Genomic DNA, 23392 nt, shown 5'->3' on the forward strand with positions numbered 1-23392 from the left:
ATTAACATAATTAAACTAAAGCCACAAATAGTTTCATTAAAACCACAAACCTGAAACTTTGATGCAGGTTGAAGCTTCGTTCTTGGATTCTGCAGGACATTTACACAAATGTGACAGAAACCAGTGTTTTGGTCGGAACAATGCGGATGTTAGAAAAACTGGTTTGGCCTGAAATTCGCCCCCTGACGGTAAAAGTGTTAAACTTTAACTCTTCTAAATTGCTTCTGATTTCAGCAGATGAAGCTGCGGCAGTTGAAGCAGCTGGTGAGTAAAACCTCCCTGATTAAGGAATTAGTATTCTTTTGTTAGAAGTTGTTTAAGAACCACTTAGTGAAACGTTTTGAAGTTTGTTCTGTCATCAAAACGTCTTAGTTTAGTTTTGGAATGTACTTCCTCGTTCCTGGAAACACAAAAGTAACCAGAGAAACATTAGATTAGAGTCTTGCGGTGCGTCAGAAATGCCAGACTAAACAGTATATCAAAAAGTAACTTAAACAGTTATTACACTGTCAGAACACACAGTAATATTGAATAACTGCCAGATATTGAAAGTTGAGGTTATATTGGGAAAAAATGGCACTGATTCTTTGCACATTTGACAATTCTACAGCCATAAAATCAAAATAAATCCAGGCGGCCTGAATGTAATTACAGATATAGGAGGGTTAAGTTCGGCACACTTTTGAGTAAATATTAGTAGTATGCATTAATTCAGACGTACTACTCAGGCGGCCTGAGTAGGACGAGTACAAGTTTTTGACTGAAGTCCAACCAGCCGCCATTCGTATTTACGGTCAAATCAGCCGCGCCGCGAGTGTCAGAGTGGGTTCAGAGTGGGTTTAGCGTGTGCCAAATATAAACTCAACACACGAGTGAAATAAAATGTTTTTTGTCTGTTTTGTTTGTTTTAGCTGTTTTCTTCATCCACGTGCTGCAACACCTGCAGGATGGAAGCAGAAGATTTTAGGAATCTGATGTTAATCTCCAGTTAAATTCCAGTTAATCTCCAGTTAATCTCCAGTTAATCTCCAGTTGATCTCCAGTTGAACTCCTCCTGCTGCTTCAGCATCAGTGTCAGGATGGCAGCGGCGGCTGAACCAGGTGAGAAGATGAACTGTAGTTGTTGGAACTCCGTTACCTCTTATTCATCATTACTTCTGACTCGCCAATACTTTTGACTGGTCGTTACCTCTGACTCGTCGTTACTTCTGACTCGTCGTTACTTCTGACTCGTCGTTACTTCTGACTCGTCGTTTCTTTTGAATCGCTGTTACGTCTGACTCGTCGTTATCTCTGACTGGTCGTTACCTCTGTCTCGTTGTTACTTCTGTCCCGTCATTACTTCTGTCTCGTTGTTACTTTTGACTCGTCGTTACCTCTGACTCGTTTTTACCTCTGACTCGTTTTTACCTCTGACTCGTTGTTACCTCTGACATACAAATTACCTCTTATTCGACGTTACCTCTAATTCGCAGTTACTTCTGATTCGTCGTTACATCTGACTCACCGTTACCTCTAACTCACCGTTACCTTTGACTCGTCGTTACCTCTGACTCACCGTTACCTTAGATTCATCGTTACCTTAGATTCATCGTTACCTCTGACTCGTCGTTACCTCTGACTCGCCGTTACTTTTGACTCGCCGTTACCTCTGACTCGTCGTTACTTCTGACTAGCCGTTACCTCTAACTCACCGTTACCTTTGACTCGTCGTTACCTCTGACTCACCGTTACCTTAGATTCATCGTTACCTTAGATTCATCGTTACCTCTGACTCGTCGTTACCTCTGACTCGCCGTTACTTTTGACTCGCCGTTACCTCTGACTCGTCGTTACTTCTGACTAGCCGTTACCTCTAACTCACCGTTACCTTTGACTCGTCGTTACCTCTGACTCACCGTTACCTTAGATTCATCGTTACCTTAGATTCATCGTTACCTCTGACTCGTCGTTACCTCTGACTCGCCGTTACTTTTGACTCGCCGTTACCTCTGACTCGTCGTTACTTCTGACTAGCCGTTACCTCTAACTCACCGTTACCTCTGACTCATCGTTACCTCTGACTCATCGTTACTTCTGACTCGTTGTTACCTCTGACTCGCCGTTACTTCTGACTCGTCGTTACCTCTGACTCTTCGTTACTTTTTACTCGTCGTTACATCTGACTCGTCGTTACATCTGACTCGCCGTTACTTTTGACTCGCCGTTACTTCTGACTCGTCGTTACCTCTGACTCGTTTTTACTTCTGACTCGTCGTTACTTTTGACTCGCCGTTACATCTGACTCATCATTATCTCTGACTCGCCGTTACTTTTGACTCGCCGTTACCTCTGATTCGTCGTTACCTCTGACTCGTTTTTACTTCTGACTCGTCGTTACTTCTGACTCGTCGTTACTTTTTACTCGTCGTTACCTCTGACTCGTCGTTACCTCTGACTCGCCGTTACTTTTGACTCGCCGTTACCTCTGACTCGTCGTTACTTCTGACTAGCCGTTACCTCTAACTCACCGTTACCTTTGACTCGTCGTTACCTCTGACTCACCGTTACCTTAGATTCATCGTTACCTTAGATTCATCGTTACCTTAGATTCATCGTTACCTCTGACTCGTCGTTACCTCTGACTCGCCGTTACTTTTGACTCGCCGTTACCTCTGACTCGTCGTTACTTCTGACTAGCCGTTACCTCTAACTCACCGTTACCTCTGACTCATCGTTACCTCTGACTCATCGTTACTTCTGACTCGTTGTTACCTCTGACTCGCCGTTACTTCTGACTCGTCGTTACCTCTGACTCTTCGTTACTTTTTACTCGTCGTTACATCTGACTCGTCGTTACATCTGACTCGCCGTTACTTTTGACTCGCCGTTACTTCTGACTCGTCGTTACCTCTGACTCGTTTTTACTTCTGACTCGTCGTTACTTTTGACTCGCCGTTACATCTGACTCATCATTATCTCTGACTCGCCGTTACTTTTGATTCGCCGTTACTTCTGACTCGTCGTTACCTCTGACTCGTTTTTACTTCTGACTCGCCGTTACTTTTTACTCGTCGTTACCTCTGACTCGTTGTTACTTCTGATTCGTTGTTACCTCTGACTTGCCGTTACTTTTGACTCGCCGTTACTTCTGACTCGTTGTTACCTCTGACTCGTCGTTACTTTTTACTCGTCGTTACATCTGACTCGTCGTTACATCTGACTCGCCGTTACTTTTGACTCGCCGTTACATCTGACTCGTCGTTACTTCTGACTCGTTGTTACTTCTGATTCGTTGTTACCTCTGACTTGCCGTTACTTCTGACTTGCCGTTACATCTGACTCGTCGTTACCTCTGACTCGTCGTTACATCTGACTCGTCGTTACTTCTGACTCGTTGTTACTTCTGATTCGTTGTTACCTCTGACTTGCCGTTACCTCTGATTCGTCGTTACATCTGACTCGTCGTTACCTCTGACTCGTCGTTACTTTTTACTCGTCGTTACATCTGACTCGTCGTTACATCTGACTCGCCGTTACTTTTGACTCGCCGTTACATCTGACTCGTCGTTACTTCTGACTCGTTGTTACTTCTGATTCGTTGTTACATCTGACTCGTCGTTACATCTGACTCGCCGTTACTTCTGACTTGCCGTTACATCTGACTCGTCGTTACCTCTGATTCGTCGTTACTTCTGACTCGTCGTTACTTTTGACTCGCCGTTACTTCTGACTCGTCGTTACCTCTGACTCGCCATTACTTTTGACTCGCCGTTAATTCTGACTAGCCGTTACGTCTCAATCGTCGCTACCTCTGACTCGCCGTTACTTTTTACTCGTCGTTACCTCTGACTCGTCTTTGTGTCTCTTCAGGAGGACTTCCTTGGAAACGTAGCAGCAGCCTCGAGCTCTTGCCTCCTTACAGTAAGTTTCTCTGAACTGAGTCTGAACAGTTCTGATGTTGAAACTAAATCTCGTTGGCATTATAATTTGTCATAAAAAAACTAAACTCTAGTTAGATGTTGTTTAATATAAAGAAAAAGATCACTGGTTATTATATTCAGTGATTGGGTTTGATGTTTGGATGTAAAAAGTGAACACACCTATTGAGCAGGGCTTCGCGTGGAAAGCCTTTGGGCAAAAACAAAACGGCCCAGCCAAGACTAGGAGAGAGAGCATAGAGAGCACACTGACGTCCTGCATCAGTGTGTTTTATACCAGCAGCTCGGCGGCTCAAAGGACGGCTCGTTTTTGTTCAGTATCAAGCCTAGCTTAGATAAGTGGTTTAAAATAAAATGCTAGAGGAGGCCTTCCGGACCTCTGCAGATAAACATATTCTTAATAGAATAAGGAAAACTAAAATAGAATTAAATAAAATAATTGACGCAAAAACACAGTTTTTAGTACAAAGGCTTCGCCTGGAAAACTTTGCACACGCCAACAGATCGGGGAAATATTTAGCAAATCAATTAAAAATAAATAGGGAGAAAGCAACCATATCATCTATTAAGGACCAATCAGGGGACATTACACATGATCCCTGTTTAATAAACTCAGTTTTTAGAGACTTCTACTTAAACTATATTCATCGCAAATCGAGCCATCCGACCAATCCATCAACGAGTTTCTTGGGAAAATTAATCTGCCGAAGTTACATCATGAGCAGGTTACGAACTTAGACTCACCGCTTTCAATAGGAGAACTCCATGAAGCTCTCAGCTCCGGGCCCAGATGGTTTCCCAGCTGAATTCTATAAGGAATTCTGGAGCATATTAGCACCAATATTTTATAAAATGATCCTAAATGTGAATGAGAATGAAAGCTTACCCTTAAATATGAATTCTGCTAATATTAGTCTTTTATTAAAACGGAATAAGGATCCCTTTCTCCCATCGAGCTACCGCCCAATATCACTGATAAATGTGGACCTTAAAATAATTAGCAAGGCTCTTACCAAACGTCTGAAAAGAGTCACCCCTTCTATTATACATCCGGATCAAACAGGCTTCATTAAAGGTAGACATTCCTCTACTAATATTCATAGATTATTAAATATTATAGATTATTCGAGTATCAATAAACAGGAGACTACTATTATATCCTTAGACGCTGAAAAAGCATTCGATCAGGTAAACTGAAAGTTTCTATTGGCAACTTTACATAAATTTGGATTTGCCGAATCTTTCATTGACTGGATAAAAATATTATATAGCTCTCCCAAGGCACGTGTAAGGACAAATGATCAAATCTCTACAAGTTTTAACTTGCAAAGAGGCACTAGACAGGGTTGCCCTCTCTCTCCCTCACTATTTGCAATATTTATTGAACCTTTAGCAGCAGCTATTAGACAAAATCAAAATATTAAAGGTTTACAATGCAAAGTATTAGAGCACAAAATAAGTCTTTATGCGGATGACGTACTCCTCTTCCTCCAGAACTCACGTACTTCACTATCACAGACAATTGCACTCATAGAGGGATTTTCATCTCTGTCTGACTATTCTATTAATTGGTCTAAATCCACTGTTTTGTGTGTTAACTGCAATTTTAGGAATATAACCAATACTCAATTACAATCAGGGAACATTAGATATTTAGGTATAAACATCTCCCCTAGGCTATCAGAGTTAATAAAATTAAATTATGTTCAGCTTTTAAAGAAAATAGAGGATGATCTTTCCAGATGGAGCTCTCTCCCCATTTCACTCATGGGAAGAATTGCCACCATTAAAATGATGGTTTTACCAAAAGTATATTTTTTATTTCGATGATACCATTCAAACCCCCTCTTTCCTGGTTTAAATCATTGGACTCATATGTATCAACATTTCTGTGGAAAAATAAAACACCACGTATTAGTTTAAAGACATTGCAAAAATCCAAAGAATGTGGAGGTTTAGAGTTACCTAATTTCCAGTATTACTTCATAGCCAATAAACTACAGTAGGCTATATTGTAAAATGGTCAAAAAATCATCCTCTAGATAGTCAATGGCTGGACTCAGAGCAAGTGTTTTGCAAAGAGCTAGACATCTCAGAATTACCATTTATTAGTCAAAGCATCAAACATCATCAATGTTTCAAAAGCATTAATATTAGCACAACCCTGACAGCCTGGTGGGAATTTATTAAAGTGGCGAAAATCTCACTTTTTCCATGTGACCGTACACCCATATGGAACAACCCAGACATCGTGAAAAATGATAAAAAGATGGTTAACTTTGCTCAATGGAGAGATCAAGGAATACGGTATTTACAGCATGTAATTGTAGGAGGACAGTTTGTACCTTTCAATACAGTTATTGTTCAATATGGAGTTAGCAGTAATACATTTTTAGAGTACCAACAACTTAAGGCCATAATAAATAAAACATATAAAATTAGCCAATTAGACTTACAACTTCCCGCTAGGATAATTGATTTATTGAATCTAAGCACTTTAAAGTTGTTATCAAAACTCTACAGGTTAGTGTCTAAATTGGATAATTCAGTCTCTCTCCCGATTTCCAAGTGGGAGGTGGATCTCTCTCTTACAGTTTTTCACAATTGTTTAAACACATTTATTGGAACATCAGACACAATGTGCACAACCTGAAACCCATTTTTCAGGTGGCTAAACCAATCCTGCTGAACTCCAAGCACATTTACTGCTCTAGACTCACATTCCCATTCCATACCACACATTCCTCACAACACTACACACAATTCCCAATACCCTGCACACTCTTCCTGTATTCCCTCTCTTGCTGTTCACACAGAACACACAGTCAATCACATTTCTAAACTCCAAAGGCTGTTGTGCAATATGCAATCAGCAATTTGCCATTGAATTCATATTCATTGATGAAGCGGGGTTCAACCTTGTAAAAAGAAGGCGCCGAGGGAGGAATATCATTGGCCAGCGTGCCATCACAGAGGTCCCTGGCCAACGTGGAGGGAACATAACAATGTGTGCTGCCATCAATCACCACGGCGTCCTCCATCACCATGCCACCCTTGGCCCCTACAACACTGCACTTCTTCTAGCATTCCTGGACCAGCTCTACAACATCATTGTCCAGCCAGACCAGATGGAGGACACAGAGGTGGTCAGGTTCGTTGTTATCTGGGACAATGTCAGTTTCCACCGGGCTGCTCTGGTCCGTGAGTGGTTTAGGATCCATCCAGAAGTTGATGTCCTATATTTCCCTCCATACTCTCCCTTCCTCAACCCAATTGAGGAGTTTTTCTCTGCCTGGAGATGGAAGGTATACGAGAGAAATCCTCAGACACGCATCCCACTGCTGCAGGCCATGGAGGACGCATGTGGCGATGTCTCTGCTGAGGCCTGTCAAGGCTTCATGCAGCTTTGTAGGAGATGTGGATGAGGTCCTGTGGCCAGCCAGGGATGACAGGCAGTATGCTGCCTAATACTTTTGTTCTGTTTCTATTTTCTGTCAAGTTTTCATCCTCATTCATATAGTGTTTTCCATTCATACTATAGTGTCTTCCATTCGGCACATCAGTGTTCAGTGGGTGCTTAGAAATGTCTACTCAAATGATGTATGTGTTTGGCATTTGAGAAGGAAATACCATTTAGTGAAGAGTTAACACTGTTTTGAGGGTAGAGTGTGCTTTTGCAATAGAAGTGTAGGATTTTGGATTTTGTGTGTGAGTTTTGTAATTTGTGTTTAGAGTTTTGAGAAAGTGAGGTGGTCTATCAGGAAATGTGTTTAAACAATTGTGAAAAACTGTAATACCGACCAGTTTTCTTGGTCACAAATATGCTTAAATACTTTTACTATGACTAAGAACCCAAACTTACAACTTATACAGTACAAATTTCTTCATAGAATACACTATACTGGACAAAGGATGTTCCAGATGGGCTTTGTCACCTCTAATATCTGCTCACAGTGCACAGAGGACACTCCTGATAATTATATGCATGCTCTATGGTTCTGTAGACCGGTACAGAGGTTCTGGACGGCGATTTGTGAGGATTTATCCACATGGATCAACTACAGAATCCCAGTGTGCCCCACGATATGTATATTAGGTCACTTGGAAGATATTAGAACCTAATTGGACACACCGGGTCCTCACTGCCTTATGTATCGCAAAGAAAACCTAGAAAACCTTCTAGTGAATTGGAAACAAAAGTCCAATTTATGTATCAACCACTTTAGGAATCTTTTATCAGATCATATTAGTAGTGAGATAATGTCTGCCTCCACTGAACAACATTCGGCTGAATTGCACTCTCTCTGGTCCCCGATTATAGGCTTCATTACCTAGTGGGGGCGGGGGGGTGATCTCGTAGCCCTTGGGGTTGGGGGTCGGCTTGGGGGGTCTGGGGCGCGGGCCGCTGGTGGCCCCCCCCTTGGGGCCGTGGGGCCCTGTCTCTAGCCGGTGGGAGCCCTGGGGACCTATGGGGGGGTGTCGGATCCGGGCCCCTGGCCGGCGGCGTGGCACCATTCCCAGGTGTCTATGTCTTATGTTGTCAGTATGAATGGGGGGATGTTGGACCGGTTCCCCCTCCGTCTGGCGCCCGTGGAGGTACGGTGGGGCCCTGGCCCGGCTCGGAGGGCCGGCCCCCGTCAACTGGATGGCCGGTGGGGGAGCGTGGGCGTCTTTTCAGGGCCGGCTCTGCTGGGCCTGCCTCCTGGCTTCGGCCTCTGCTCCCCCTCCTTCCCCCCCTACAGGATTCATACGCACATAGGAGAATGTGCGTCTGTGTCGGTGAGAATGCGGTATGGAAGGGTCCTGCCATGGAGGATTTGGGCCTCCATTGGCAGGATAACAAAATTTAATAATTTATTAATATTATGTCATACAAAGAGGGTTATTATTATTATTATTATTATTATTATTATTATTATTATTATTGTGATAGTATATCATATTATTATTAGTATAGATATCGGATAGGTGAATGGATGAATGAATGGGATGCCTGGGTCTAGGGCCCTCTGTTGTCGGGCCTGCGTGGGTGTCGCCCTGTTGGGGGGTTCCCTCTCTCCGGGCCCGTCTCCGGTCCCCCTCGCTGCCTCCGTGGCGGGGCGCCCCTCTGGTCTTGGAGGGGCACTTTCATGGGGGCGGGTGCACCTGCCCGCGTCGGCGGCCGGGGCGGCTCTGTCTCTCCGGGCAGGCTGGCCCCTCGCCGGGTGGGAGTCGTTGGCCTGGAAGGTGAGGGCTTCCTGGCCGCGTGGCCGGGGATTGTCTGATCCCTGGCTGCTTCTTCCCGTGTCGTGGGGGCCCCGCCCGCGGGCCCCCTCGGCCAGTGGATGTCACCCTCGAAGGCCTCGAAGGAGTGATAAGCTCAAACATAACAATAGCGGGCTACTGAGCCGCTATGCGAAAAGCTATACGAAAAGTATCAAATAGCGACAGAATCGGATAATCCAAGGAAAATGCCACCAAAAAAGGGGAACCAGTTCAATCCACAGGACCTGACCCAAATGGGTGAGGCCCTGGAGGGAGTAAAGCTTCAGCTGGAAGGCTTGGAGGTTCAGTTGGAATGCTTGAAGGAGATAAAGAGCCAACTACAAGGGATGCAAAGCCTGATGAAAGAGATTCAACACCTCAAAAAGGAAAATGAGAAAAAAGATGGGCTGATAATAGCTCTAAACAACAAAATGGAGGAGCTTGATCAACAAAACAAGCTAAATGATGTGATCATTACGGGTATTGAGATCAAGCCCAGGAGCTATGCAGCAGCGACGAGAGGACAGGAGGAGATGAAGGAGGAAGACATCCAATCTGTGGAAAAGCAGGTACAGGATTTCCTAACCTCCAAAAACATTAAGATCGATCTTGAACATGTGGATACATGTCAACTGCTGCCCAAGAAAAAAAAGGTGGGAGAACGTGAAGATGTAAACAGGGCTGTTCTGCTGAAATTCACTAACAGAAAACACAAAATAGCGCTGCTAAAACAAGGCAGTAAGCTGAAAAATACCAGTGTGTTTATAAACGAGAATCTCAGCAAGAAAAACGCCACCATCGCCTGGAAAGCTCGTCAACTGAAGAAGGCTGGAAAAATACAAAATACCTGGACGGCAAACTGCAGAGTCTACATCAAACAAAATGGGCCAGAAAATACCAGACCGGTGCTGATCAGGGAGGTAGAGGAGTTGGAGAAACTTACCGGCTAATATGTCAAAGCTCACCATGAAACCTCTACAAAAAGAATGGATTACCTACTCACAAAAAACAAAGATGAATAAACTTAAAGGCAGGATTGCCAATTATGAAAAAAGGAACCTATCTTTAAAACAACACCTTGGATCAGAAGACTCGAATGAAGAAATTGACCCGGATATACACTACTACTACAGCAGAGCACTAAATTGTGGATATTATACAAGGGAGCAGTTCAATAAGGACATTGTGATGGATCAGAGGCTGTCAATCATTCATTTCAACAGCAGGAGTTTATATGCAAATTTTGATCACATATTGGAATACTTGGAAGGATTTTCTACATCCTTTGATATCATTGCGGTGTCAGAAACCTGGATTAATGAAGAAAAGGGAATGAACTTCATCTTAAGTGGGTATGAATTTGTGTGTAAAAATAGAAAAAAAAAGACTGGTGGAGGAGTTTCTCTTTTTATTAAAGAGAGCATTAATTTTGTCATTTTGGAAAATGTGTCAAAAGCTATTGACAATGTAATGGAATGCATAACTGTAGAATTATCTATGTGTAAAGGGAGAAATACTGTAATATCCTGTCTGTATAGAGCCCCGGATTCAAAGTTAGAATTATTCAGTGATAGTGTGACAGAACTACTCTCTCTGACAAAGCATAAAAATGTTTTCATTTGTGGAGACTTTAATATCGATATCCTAAACCCAAACAACAACGCTGGGACAGATGACTTTCTAAATAGTATGTATGCGGCAGGTATGCATCCCTTAATTACAATGGCCAGCAGAATTACCAAACATAGTGCCACACTAATTGACAATATATTTACAAATGTCTTAGAAGCAGATCCAGTGAGTGGACTATTGATATGCGATATCTCTGATCATCTACCAGTCTTTGCAATGTGTGAGTGGAATCATATTGTAAAGAGCGAGACGAAAAAAAGAAAGTTAGTTAGGATAAGAAATGAAAAGAATATGAACGCATTGGAGAGTCAGCTGTTGACACAGACATGGAGACATGTGCTCTCTGAAACAGAAACAAACAAAGCGTATGATGAATTCCTGAAGACTCTCACAGGACTGTACCATAAACATTGCTCTGCAAGGGAGATAACAGACAAAACAAAAAAGAAAGCCACACCGTGGCTTACGAAATCACTTGTAAATGCATGTAGGAAAAAAAACCTTTTATATAAACAATTTCTCAGAGACAGAACAGAAATAGCTGAATCCAAATATAAAAAATATAGAAATAAGATAAATAGTGCACTAAGAAAGCAAAAAAAGGATTACTATGAAAAACTACTATCAGATAACAAGAATCATAACAAGAAACTCTGGAGTATAGTGAATTCAATATCAGGTCGGAAACCAAAGGTCACACTCCCAGACCACCTTATTATAAATAATGAGACGGTGTCTGACGGGAACTTGATTGTGGATCAATTCAATAAATTCTTTGTAAATGTTGGCCCACAGCTGGCCAAGGACATCCCTGAATCACCATTGCGCTGGGACCATTTTGACTCTGATAAGAATACAATCACTAAAAATTCATGTCTGTTACTTGAACCAGTCACTGAAGCAGAAGTTGTAAATGCCCTCACACAGTGCAAATCTAAATCTTCAGTAGATGTAGACGAAATTGACATGAGACTGTTGAAGGCGGTACAAAAAGGAATTATAACACCACTCACGCACATATGTAACTTATCCTTCAAAACCGGTGTATTTCCAGACAAGATGAAAATAGCAAAGGTATTACCATTGTATAAAAGTGGTGATATAAATATGACTACAAACTATCGCCCGGTCTCCTTATTGCCGCAGTGTTCAAAGATTTTAGAAAAACTCTATAATAGCAGATTGGAAAAGTTCATGACTGAACACAACATCCTGTGTGATAGCCAATACGGATTCAGAAAGCAACATTCGACAGCACTTGCCCTCACAGAGTCCTTAGAACTGATTAAAGATGCGCTTGACCACAAATTATATACAGTAGGCATCTTTATTGACCTCAAAAAAGCTTTTGACACTATAAATCACGATATTTTGATTGAAAAATTATATGATTACGGTATCAGAGATACAGCTTTAAGATGGATCAAAAGCTATCTATCTGGTAGAGTCCAATATGTCCAGATGGGAACAAATGCGTCTACATGCCTGGATGTCGTCTGTGGGGTCCCACAGGGGTCAGTCTTAGGCCCTAAGCTATTTACTCTATATATCAATGACATAATCAAAACATCTGATGTATTAAAACTTATTTTATTTGCTGATGATACAAATATTTTCTGCTCAGGAAACGACTTGAATATACTGGAAAAAGCGATTAACAGAGAAATGACAAAACTAAATACATGGTTTAATATAAATAAATTATCACTAAATCTGGCAAAGACCAAATTCATGTTATTTGGGAGAAATAATGTAAAGAAAAGCATACACTTGCAAGTTAATGGATACAATATAGAAAGAGTGAGGGAACATAAGGTTCTGGGTATATTAGTGGATGACCTCTTGACATGGCGACCACATGTAAAAATAATTCAAAATAAGATGGCAAGGAGTGTGTCTATTCTGTGGAAATTGCAGAAATCTCTCAATTTAAACTCGCTTAAGACCATATATTCGGCACTAATAGTCCCACATATGAGGTACTGTGTAGAAAATTGGGGTTTCACTTACAAGGGCATTACAGAACCAATATTTAAATTGCAAAAAAAAGCGCTTCGCATCATTCATTCTGTCCCAGCCAGGGCACATACGAACGAACTGTTCATAAAGACGAAATATCTAAAACTGAGAGAGATACTTCATTTTCAGATGCTACAAACAATTTACAAAGCAACACAGGCGGCATTACCAGTAAATGTTCAGAAATTGTTCACTCTTAGTCAAGGTCCTCACAGCATGCGCAGCTTGCTGCAGTTTAAACAGAAAAAGATAAGGACAACGATGGGAAGCCATAGTTTGTCAGTAGCTGGTGTGAAAATGTGGAATAGCCTAAACAATGAATTAAAGTTAGCAAGAAATGTAACTGTTTTCAAACATGGGTTAAAGAAACTGTTATTGAAGGATTATCAAACCTAGATAAACATAGATAAATCAAAACATGGAAACAAAACAAAGTCACTATAAAATGTGTGTGTGTGACATTGAGCTCTATGTATGGTCGGAGGTGTCCAAAGCTCGGGAAGAGATGAAGTCAGTACGAGCGGAGGGGGCAAAGGCGGCTAGAGAGCCAGAGGACGGCGACTAATCAAAATCTGCATTGACACACGCACCTCCATTGCAAAGTGGATTGCATGCAAAAAGAGGCTTGGACATAAAAATAACTGAACAGTGGACACAGTAGTAAATCACAGGAACGGTGATCAGGATGAGTGGACTGGACACGTGTACAAACATACATGCTATCTGGACTGTGAAGGATGAAATTAGACAAATTGCTATGTGGTAAACTATGTATCTTACTGAATTCTGTTGTTGATGTGATCATGAATCTTACATAGAACGGGGCGGGACTTTGATAAGCGTCAGCTTCTCCCGTACCCTTTTCGTCATGTGCTGAGTATGCAATGTATAATGTTCTGGAGATGAAATGTGTCTATATAAACATGCCGAAATAAACGAAAAAAAAAAAAACAAACAAAAAAAAAAAAAACATCGATCGTCAATTGCTTTCATTAGATAGTGCTTCCTAGGTGTTAAATAAACCCTATGTATGAAATTGTGATGAATTTGGTGATGATCGGGGTTTCTGGATGCTAAGCCTACATTAATCCATACCTTCTCCCAATCAAACATAGGGTCCAAATCTGGAACATGCCCTCCATATCATGTCTAACGCCAAGGGTCTGTAAGAATGTTGCAAAATAAACCAATAGAGTCTGGAAACAAAGCCACTTGTACCTCTAATGGGAGAAAGGACTTAACTAATCTTTTTTTAATACTTCTTTTAAACCGCAGTTTGTAAATGATTTCTATTTTATAATTTCAGTGTCTGAGCTGAGGGTTGTTGTGCTGGGGAGCAGCTGGATTCAGAGGAACTCAGTGGAGAACTTCATACTGGAACACAGCGTCTTCAACACAGAACCTCTCAGCTGCACCAGAAACACCAGCCGGTTTAGAAACGAACATGTAACAGTCATCAACACTCCAGACCTGCTGAGTCCTACAGAGGACAAACTGAACAAGTTTCTAAAAGACTTTGCCAGAGTCTCTGATCCTGGACCTCATGTGTTTCTGTTGGTCCTACATCCTGAAGACTTCAATGAGGAACACAAACAGACGCTCTGCAGACTCCTTGAAACTTACAACCATCAGTCGTTTGATCGATGCCTGGCACTGGTTACACCCAGAGAGGAGAGCTCAGGCTTGAGGGAAACCCACATGGAAAATCCAACATTGAAGGAGATGATCAGAAAATGCAGATACCGACACCTGAAGATGAGTGACATCGACCGTTCAGAGCTGTTAACACATTTGGGTCAAGTTGTAAAAGAGAACAACGGAGAACATCTGACCTATGGAGTATTTGAAGAAACAACTTCACCAGGTGAGGACTCGGGACAAAACATACGAACGATGCCGTCACTGCTGCTTCCAGAGATTTTGGGAAGTTCAGAAAAAGTTTTGAGAGATTAATAAGTACTTGTGACTTGTAAACTTGTAAAAGCTTTAAAACAGACCATTCTTTCACTGATTCAGAACTTTCTGGTAAAACTCAAATGTCATTTTCACAGGTTATCCACGATTTCTTCATAGTTCACTATCTGGACAAAGGCTTTCACCCAAGCTTAAGTAAAAAAAAAAAGTAAAATGTAAAAATGTATTTTTATTTTTTTCATTTAACCTTTATTTAACCAGGTAACAGCCCATTGAGATCAAGGATCTCTTTCTCAAGGGTGACCTGGCCAAGAAGGAGCAGCACGTCAAAATAAATAAAATCACAAGGTTAAAAGACAGAATATAAAACAATAACAGAGGAACAAAGTAGCAGTAAAATGATAAAACCACGTCTTATAAAGTGCAGATGCATAAGAGGTCACAGCCAGTTAACAGTAGGTAATTACATCAATCATATAAAGATGTTTAGGAAGACAATCAGGTACGGAGACACTAATACTTTCACTCTCTCGTCCTTCAGCACTAGGAACGGGCGCGACCGCCTCAGGAACGGGCGCGTCCGCCTCAGGAACGGGTGCGTCCGCCTCAGGAACGGGCGCGTCCGCCTCATCGGGAAAAGAAACCGGTGCGTCCTCCTCAGGAACGGGCGCGACCGCCTCAGGAACGGGCGGGACCGCCTCAGGAACGGGCGCGTCCGCCTCAGGAACGGGTGCGTCCGCCTCATCGGGAAAAGAAACCGGTGCGTCCGCCTCAGGAACGGGCGCGTCCTCCTCAGGAACGGGCGCGACCGCCTCAGGAACGGGTGGGACCGCCTCAGGAACGGGCGCGTCTGCCTCAGGAATGGGTGCGTCCGCCTCATCGGGAAAAGAAACCGGTGCGTCCGCCTCAGGAACGGGCGCGTCCGCCTCAGGAACGGGCGCGTCCGCCTCATCGGGAAAAGAAACCGGTGCGTCCTCCTCAGGAACGGGCGCAACCGCCTAATCGGGAAAAGAAACCGGTGCGTCCTCCTCAGGAACGGGCGCGTCCGCCTAATCGGGAAAAGATACCGGTGCGTCCTCCTCAGGAACGGGCGCGTCCGCCTCATCGGGAAAAGAAACCGGTGCGTCCGCCTCAGGAACGGGCGCGTCCTCCTCAGGAACGGGCGCGACCGCCTCAGGAACGGGCGGGACCGCCTCAGGAACGGGCGCGTCCGCCTCAGGAATGGGTGCGTCCGCCTCATCGGGAAAAGAAACCGGTGCGTCCGCCTCAGGAACGGGCGCGTCCGCCTCAGGAACGGGCGCGTCCGCCTCATCGGGAAAAGAAACCGGTGCGTCCTCCTCAGGAACGGGCGCAACCGCCTAATCGGGAAAAGAAACCGGTGCGTCCTCCTCAGGAACGGGCGCGTCCGCCTAATCGGGAAAAGATACCGGTGCGTCCGCCTCAGGAACGGGCGCGTCCGCCTCAGGAACGGGCGCGTCCGCCTCTTCGGGAAAAGAAACCGGTGCGTCGACCTCAGGAACGGGTGCGTCCATCTCAGGGACGGGCGCGTCCGCCTCAGGAATGGGTGCGTCCGCCTCAGGAACGTGCGCGTCCGCCTCAGGAACGGGCGCGTCCTCCTCAGGGACGGGGGCGTCCACCTCAGGAACGTGCGCGTCCGCCTCAGGAACGTGCGCGTCCGCCTCAGGAACGGGCGCGTCCTCCTCAGGAACGGGCGCGTCCGCCTCAGGAATGGGTGCGTCCGCCTCAGGAACGGGCGTGTCCTCCTCAGGGACGGGGGCGTCCGCCTCAGGAATGGGCGCGTCCGCCTCAGGAAGGGGTGCGTCCGCCTCAGGAATGGGTGCGTCCGCCTCAGGAACGGGCGCGTCCGCCTCAGGAAGGGGTGCGTCCGCCTCAGGAATGGGCGCGTCCGCCTCAGGAAGGGGTGCGTCCGCCTCAGGAACGGGCGCGTCCGCCTCAGGAAGGGGTGCGACCATCTCAGGAACGGGCGCGTCCGCCTCAGGAACGGGCGCGTCCGCCTCAGGAAGGGGTGCGTCCACCTCAGGAACGGGCGCGTCCGCCTCAGGAACGGGTGCGTCCGCCTCAGGAATAGGGATGCAAATTATCGATTATTTCATTAATTGACAGTTGATAACCTTATCGATCGATCATCGATTAGTTGATAAGCGGCGTTTTTCCCCCATCTGAGATACAAACATAATTTTTTTTGCTTATATAAATACAAAGGACATTTTAATGTATTCCTTAATCAAATATTTATTTGATACAAAAGTAACAAAAAGACATTTTTGTACCACAAGGAATATAATATAAAGTGCACTTCAAGGCTATTAGTAGTAGCAGCAGCCATAATAGTGTCATTTGTGTCAAGCAAATTTTAAGTTCTAGTTACGTTTTAAGTTAGAGTTTTGGCAGTGTTCAAAATAAAATGATGAGACCTGCTGTATTGGAGCACATTTTCTTTTAGTTAAAACTGTAGCGGGGACAGATGTTTAGAGAAACCTATGTATGTACCGGGTGAAGGCTGATTTATGGTTCCGCGTTACAACAACGCAGAGCCTACGCCGTAGGCTACGGCGGCGGCTCTGCGTCGATTTAAGGCGGAACCATAATTCAGGCTTGAGCATGTCGGAGAACAACCAGAAGAATATAGAGTGGATTCAAAATAAAAGATAAGCACTGAGCTACATGTGTCTCCCGTCTGGGCCATTGCAGACTCATTGCCTGAGCATGATATTACTAAAACCAAACATATCCGTCTCTTTCTTCAACTTTATGTGCGCGGCGCGTTGTGTGGCATTAAATGTGGTCCGGGCGTAATACCAGCTGGTGAAATTAAACGAAAAAAATAAATAAATAAATAGATTAATTGTAATCGTTAATTTCGGGTAATTTCATAACGGCAATTAATCGAAAATCGATTAATTATTAACATCCCTACTCAGGAACGGGCGCGTCCGCCTCAGGAATGGGCGCGTCCGCCTCAGGAACGGGCGCGTCCGCCTCATCGGGAAAGGAAACCGGTGCGTACACCTCAGGAACGGGCGCGTCCGCCTCATCGGGAAAAGAAACGGGCGCGTCCGCCTCAGGAACGGGCGCGTCCGCCTCATCGGGAACAGAAACAGCAGCTCCGTGTTTTCCCTCTTTAAATACCCAGGCAGAGAGGAGAGATTGATTTGACACACCTGATGCCCAATCAGCTGATCCAACCTGCTCCCCCTCAGGCCACGCCCACTCCTCCACCCTGCCACACTAAATGTTTTAACAGTTTCAGTAATTTATTTATTTGGTTTAATTAACTTTACAAACTCAAAAAACTTTTGTATGTTCATATAATTTTTTGGTATATACCGTACAAATGCACAAATGTGTGGAAATATCTGATATTTTAATAGCAAAGAAGAAGTTTTTGGAGATCACAAACTTAAAAGATGCATTTCTGAACTTTTGGTGTCTGATTTTGTTTCTCTTCCAGTTTCCAGCAGCTCAGCCGATTCAAACAGGGAATTCTTTGACATGGTTTGTAATCTCATTTTTCCTTTTTGCTTGCGTGGGGGTTTTTTGGGGGGGGGGGGGGGGGGGGTCTGTAAGGAAGTCAATAACCACTCTTCTCTCTATTCTTTAATTTTGTCAAACTCCAGTTAAAACCAACAACTGGGTCGACTGGTTTGTTTTGATGATTCTTTCAGTTGTAATCACACAATCTCTTTATTGATTACTTGATTCTTTTTATTGTACCTGAAGGATGGAAAGGAGGTCAAACCTGGAGACCTGATCCACATCTCCCGTGGTTATCAGCACTGGGCTGTTTATGTTGGTGATGGAAACGTCGTTCACTTCGTACCACCCGGTGAGTTTCCTCGTTCCTCCAACATGTCAGACTGAAACAAAACCAAACAGCGTTTCAGGTTGTTCTCTCTGCTCAACGGTGTGAATCAGCAACAGAGCAGACGTAGAACCATGTCAGCATCTTTAGGTGTCAGCATCATCTCAGTGAGCTGCAGCTCAAACTCTTTTCTTCCTGGTTCATCCTTTTAGGGGAAGGATTAATCCACATCCCCCCCATGCTGTTCGAGTCCTGCTCGATCTCCTCGAGCTCCAGTACCGTCATTGATGTTGGTGATATTAGTGATGGCAAAGTGTTGAAAGAGAAGCTGCAGGACGTGGTGAAGAAGGACAAGTGGACAGTCATCAATTTCCTGGATCATGAATACAAACCTCGTCCAGCTGATGTTATCGTGAAGGAGGCATGTTCACTGGTGGATACAGAGAAGCAGTACCACCCGGTGAGGTACGACTCTGGAGACTTCGCCACTGAGATGCGCTATGGCAAGCCTGAGAGTCGGCAGGTACGTTAAAACTTGTTTCTGCTGGTGGTTTGTGTTAGTGAGGGTCCGGGTGAAACCCTGGACCTTTAACAGGACTGAGCTCCTCCTCGTCCTCTCAGCCGTCTCCTCCATGACGGTGTCACACTCATAAAGATCCAGAGATTTAGATCAGCAGACGTGGTACCAGCACCACTCTGGTCTGCTGCCTCTTATCTTCACATGAAGAGAAGATGTGTTGCACATAAATGTTCAGAGTTGTGGATTGTTTCTGAAGTACATGAATCATCTTTTCTTTGTGTAAAACATGTTCTTGTTCCTCCTGCAGGTGAGGATGTTCGCAACACGAATAAAACCAGCAGCAGCAGAAGTAGAGGCAGCTGCAGCTTCGGGACTGAAGAAGAGGAAAAGAAGCTCGAAACGTAACGACGATTGATGTGCTACATAAATCTGCACTAGGGAGCAAAAGTCTCTCTCTTGTTTTTTCCTGCATCTATGTTTTGAGACCAGCACCTGTTGAGATATTGGATGTGCGCGACCCATTTCACCCTTTGTTCCAGCTCTGGGACTTTAGGCAGTAAAATCTATGAAAATGTAACTTGCATATCAATCCATGATTCATATTTCATAAAGTTTGGTCAAACCTCAGGAACGGGCGCGTCCGCGTCAGGAACCACGCCCACTCCTCCACCCTGCCACACTACATTTTGTAACAGTTTCAGTAATTTATTTATTTGGTTTAACTAACTTTACAAACTCAAAAAAATGTCTGTACGTTCATATAATCTTTTGGTATATACCGTACGAATGCACAAATGTGTGGAAAAAAATATATCTGATATTTTAATAGCAAAGAAGACGTTTTTGGAGATCACAAACTTAAAAGATGCATTTCTGAACTTTTGGTGTCTGGTTTTGTTTCTCTTCCAGTTTCCAGCAGCTCAGCCGATTCAAACAGGGAATTCTTTGACATGGTTTGTAAATTTCATTTTTCTTTTTTGCTTGTGTCGGGTTTGGGGGGGGGTTCTGTATGGAAGTCAATAACCACTCTACTCTCTATTCTTTAATTTTGTCAAACTCCAGTTAAAACCAACAACTGGGTCGACTGGTTTGTTTTGATCATTGTTTCAGTTGTAATCACACATTCTCTTTATTGATTGCTTGATTGTTTTTTTTCTAATTGAAGGATGGAAAAGAGGTCAAACCTGGAGACCTGATCCAGGTATATCCTGATGATTGGTATTACCACTGGGCTGTTTATGTTGGTGATGGAGACGTCGTTCACTTCGTACCAACCAGTGAGTTTCCTCGTTCCTCCGACATGTCAGACTGAAACAAAACCAAACAGCGTTTCAGGTTGTTCTCTCTGCTCAACGGTGTGAATCAGCAACAGAGCAGACGTAGAACCATGTCAGCATCTTTAGGTGTCAGCATCATCTCAGTGAGCTGCAGCTGAAACTCTTTTCTTCCTGGTTCATCCTTTTAGGGGAAGGATCAAGTTCCAGCAGCTCCATGGAGGCCGTGGAGGCCATGGCCTCCTCGAGCTCCATGAGCCCCATGAGCTCCGTTGGTCTTGGTGATATTAGTGATGGCAAAGTGTTGAATGAGAAGCTGCAGGACGTGGTGGAAGATAACTACTGGATAGTCAACAATCTCCTGGATCATGAATACAAACCTCGCCCAGCTGATGATATCGTGAAGGAGGCCTGTTCACTGGTGGATACAGAGAAGCAGTACAACCTGGTGACGTACAACTCTGAACACTTCGCCACTGAGATGCGCTACGGCAAGCCTGGGAGTCGGCAGGTACGTTAGAACATGGTGGTTTGTGTTAGTGAGGGTCCGGGTGGAACCCTGGACCTTTAACAGGACTGAGCTCCTCCTCGTCCTCTCAGCCGTCGCTCCTCCATGACGGTGTCACACTCATAAAGATCCAGAGATTTAGATCAGCAGACGTGGTTCCAGCACCACTCTGGTCTGCTGCCTCTTATCTTCACATGAAGAGAAGATGTGTTGCACATAAATGTTCAGAGTTATGGATCGTTTCTGAAGTACATGAATCATCTTTTCTATGTGTAAAACATGTTCTTGTTCCTCCTGCAGCATAAGGACGCAGGAATAAAACCATTAGCAGCAGAAGTAGAGGCAGCTGTAGGAACAGAAGAAAAGGACAACGTGCTCGAAATGTAACGACGATTGATGTGCTACATAAATCTGCTCTAAGGAGCAAAAGTCTCCTCTCTTGTTTTTTCCTGCATCTATGTTTTGAGACCAGCACCTGTATAGATATTGGATGTGCGCGACCTATTCCCCCCTTTGTTCCAGCTCTGGGACTTTGGGCAGTAAAATCTATGAAAATGTAACTTGCATATCAATCCATGATTCATATTTCATAAAGTTTGGTCAAATCCACACGACCTAGAAATGAAGGTGCCGGTTCAGACAAGTTAATCAATAATGTTCTTCTCTCAACTGAGAATGAGCATGATGTAAATGTGAAAGAAATCAAATATTTCATATGATGTAAACAGGAATATGATTGAGGCTGATCTGATGAATCAATAATAAAATTCTTACAATTAAAATGAATCCTTTGTTTCTTTGTTTTGTTTCATGAAAGTATTTCAACTTAGTTTTTACACAGACCTTTAGATGTTCATTGATGCTGTACGACAACGGTGCGCCTTTCTCGGACTCGGTCGGCTGGAAGTCCCGGTCCTCGGCCCGGTTGTCATGAATTTTAGAGGACCTCCAGCGGGGTCTCCGGGACACCAAAGACGCTCATTCATGGTTGTTTCAATTTCCCAGTGTGTTTTATTGTCCTGACACGTGTTTTGAACCACTGACTGCGTAAACAGCCGAGGATGACACTTTGTCTTTGTTGTCTTTCGATCAGAAGCTCAAGGTAAGGTATGGCTCTCTCTCGGTCCGGTTCTGGGTCCGTCTGCCTCCTGGAACGACCCCCGCGGTCTCAGTGCCACTTGGCAGCGGATCTAAGCCCCGTGATGTTCGGCGGGCCTCCCCGCGAGTCTCTGGTCCAGCTGGTCTGGGGTTTCTCGGAACCTCTCGGTCTCCTCCTCTGTCGGGGAACGCTCACCGATCCGATGCTCACCGTCCCAAAGATCGCTTGGACACCATGCTCAAAAACCCAGCTCACCGGCCGAACACGGGGGTCTTCGGCGGATTTGTGACCGTGAATGGTGCGCCGTCCTCGGCCACGCTGGCTGACAGGTGCCCCCTTGTTCCTGGAGGAAAAAAGTCAAAGATACTCCGATTTGCACCAAACTTTATACACTTATAGGCAACTATAAGATGATGTTAAATCTGGGGTATAGGCTTCCAGGACCTCACGGTTCCCCAGATATAGCCTATAACATTTGTTTTACACTCTACTACAAACCAATTTCATTGTGTTCCAAATGCTCTGAAACGTGCTCTAAACCACTTTCTGGAAGAACTTTTTCGGGCGTGGCACTTCGTACTTTTCCCCGGCCGCGGTCCGCCGGACTCTGTTTGTTCTGAAGGTCCCACGTGGCGCCTGCTCACGGTTCATAATACGAGTCCGAGACCACCAGGATAGAGTTTAGAATATTCTGGAGGGTAGAACGGCGTCGTTTGGCCAGAGTTTTGACCGCTAAATCGCTCGGGTCGGGACTTCCAGCCGCGGGCCGGTGATCGACAAACAAGTGTCCGATAACGGTGCGCCTTTCTCGGACTCGGTCGGTTCGAAGTCCCGGTCCTCGGCCCGGTTGTCATGAATTTTAGAGGACCTCCAGCGGGGTCTCCGGGGCACCAAAGATGCTCATTCATGGTTGTTTCACCTCTCCAGAACCTTCCAGGGCTGAGAAATCAGCCATCAGCCTGTGTGTGCAGGACCTCACAAAATGTCAAAACTGTCCAAAAACACCTTATTATGAAAAATTTCCCAGTGTGTTTTAGTGTCCTGATGCGTGTTTTGAACCACTGACTGCGTAAACAGCCGAGGATGACACTTTGTCTTTGTTGTCTTTCGATCAGAAGCTCAAGGTATGGTATGGCTCTCTCGGTCCGGTTCTGACTCCGTCTGCCTCCTGAGACGACCCCCGCGGTCTCAGCACCACTTGGCAGCGGATCTAAGCCCCGTGATGCACGGCGGGCCTCCCCGCGAGTCTCTGGTCAAGCTGGTCTGGGGTCTCTCGGAACCTCTCGGTCTCCTCCTCTGTCGGGGAACGCTCACCGATCCGATGCTCACCGTCCCAAAGATCGCCTGGACACCATGCTCAAAAACCCAGCTCACCGGCCGAACCCGGGGGTCTTCGGCGGACTTGTGTCCGGGAATGGTGCGCCGTCCTCGGCCACGCT

General features: G+C 44.7%; 1 protein-coding gene across 3 annotated transcripts; it reads left to right on the plus strand.

Annotated features, from left to right (window-relative positions):
- Nucleotides 1-172: 172 nt before the first annotated feature.
- On the plus strand, nucleotides 173-21640 carry LOC133442475 (uncharacterized). Of its 3 annotated transcripts, none has more exons than XM_061720478.1 (13): nucleotides 173-264; nucleotides 912-1101; nucleotides 3853-3903; nucleotides 14122-14679; nucleotides 15271-15594; nucleotides 18202-18245; nucleotides 18471-18576; nucleotides 18765-19075; nucleotides 19380-19473; nucleotides 19982-20025; nucleotides 20238-20349; nucleotides 20538-20857; nucleotides 21155-21640. In XM_061720478.1, the coding sequence occupies exons 2-13, from the start codon at nucleotides 1080-1082 to the stop codon at nucleotides 21239-21241; spliced, it is 2073 nt and encodes a 690-aa protein (XP_061576462.1). In that variant the 5' UTR covers nucleotides 173-264; nucleotides 912-1079; the 3' UTR covers nucleotides 21242-21640. The 3 variants fall into 3 exon arrangements, with proteins under 3 accessions (XP_061576462.1, XP_061576463.1, XP_061576464.1); XM_061720479.1 differs by having other exon boundaries at nucleotides 15271-15489; XM_061720480.1 differs by lacking the exon at nucleotides 15271-15594.
- Nucleotides 21641-23392: the final 1752 nt, after the last annotated feature.

Source organism: Cololabis saira, chromosome 4, assembly GCF_033807715.1.
Source record: "Cololabis saira isolate AMF1-May2022 chromosome 4, fColSai1.1, whole genome shotgun sequence".
NCBI lineage: Eukaryota > Metazoa > Chordata > Actinopteri > Beloniformes > Belonidae > Cololabis > Cololabis saira.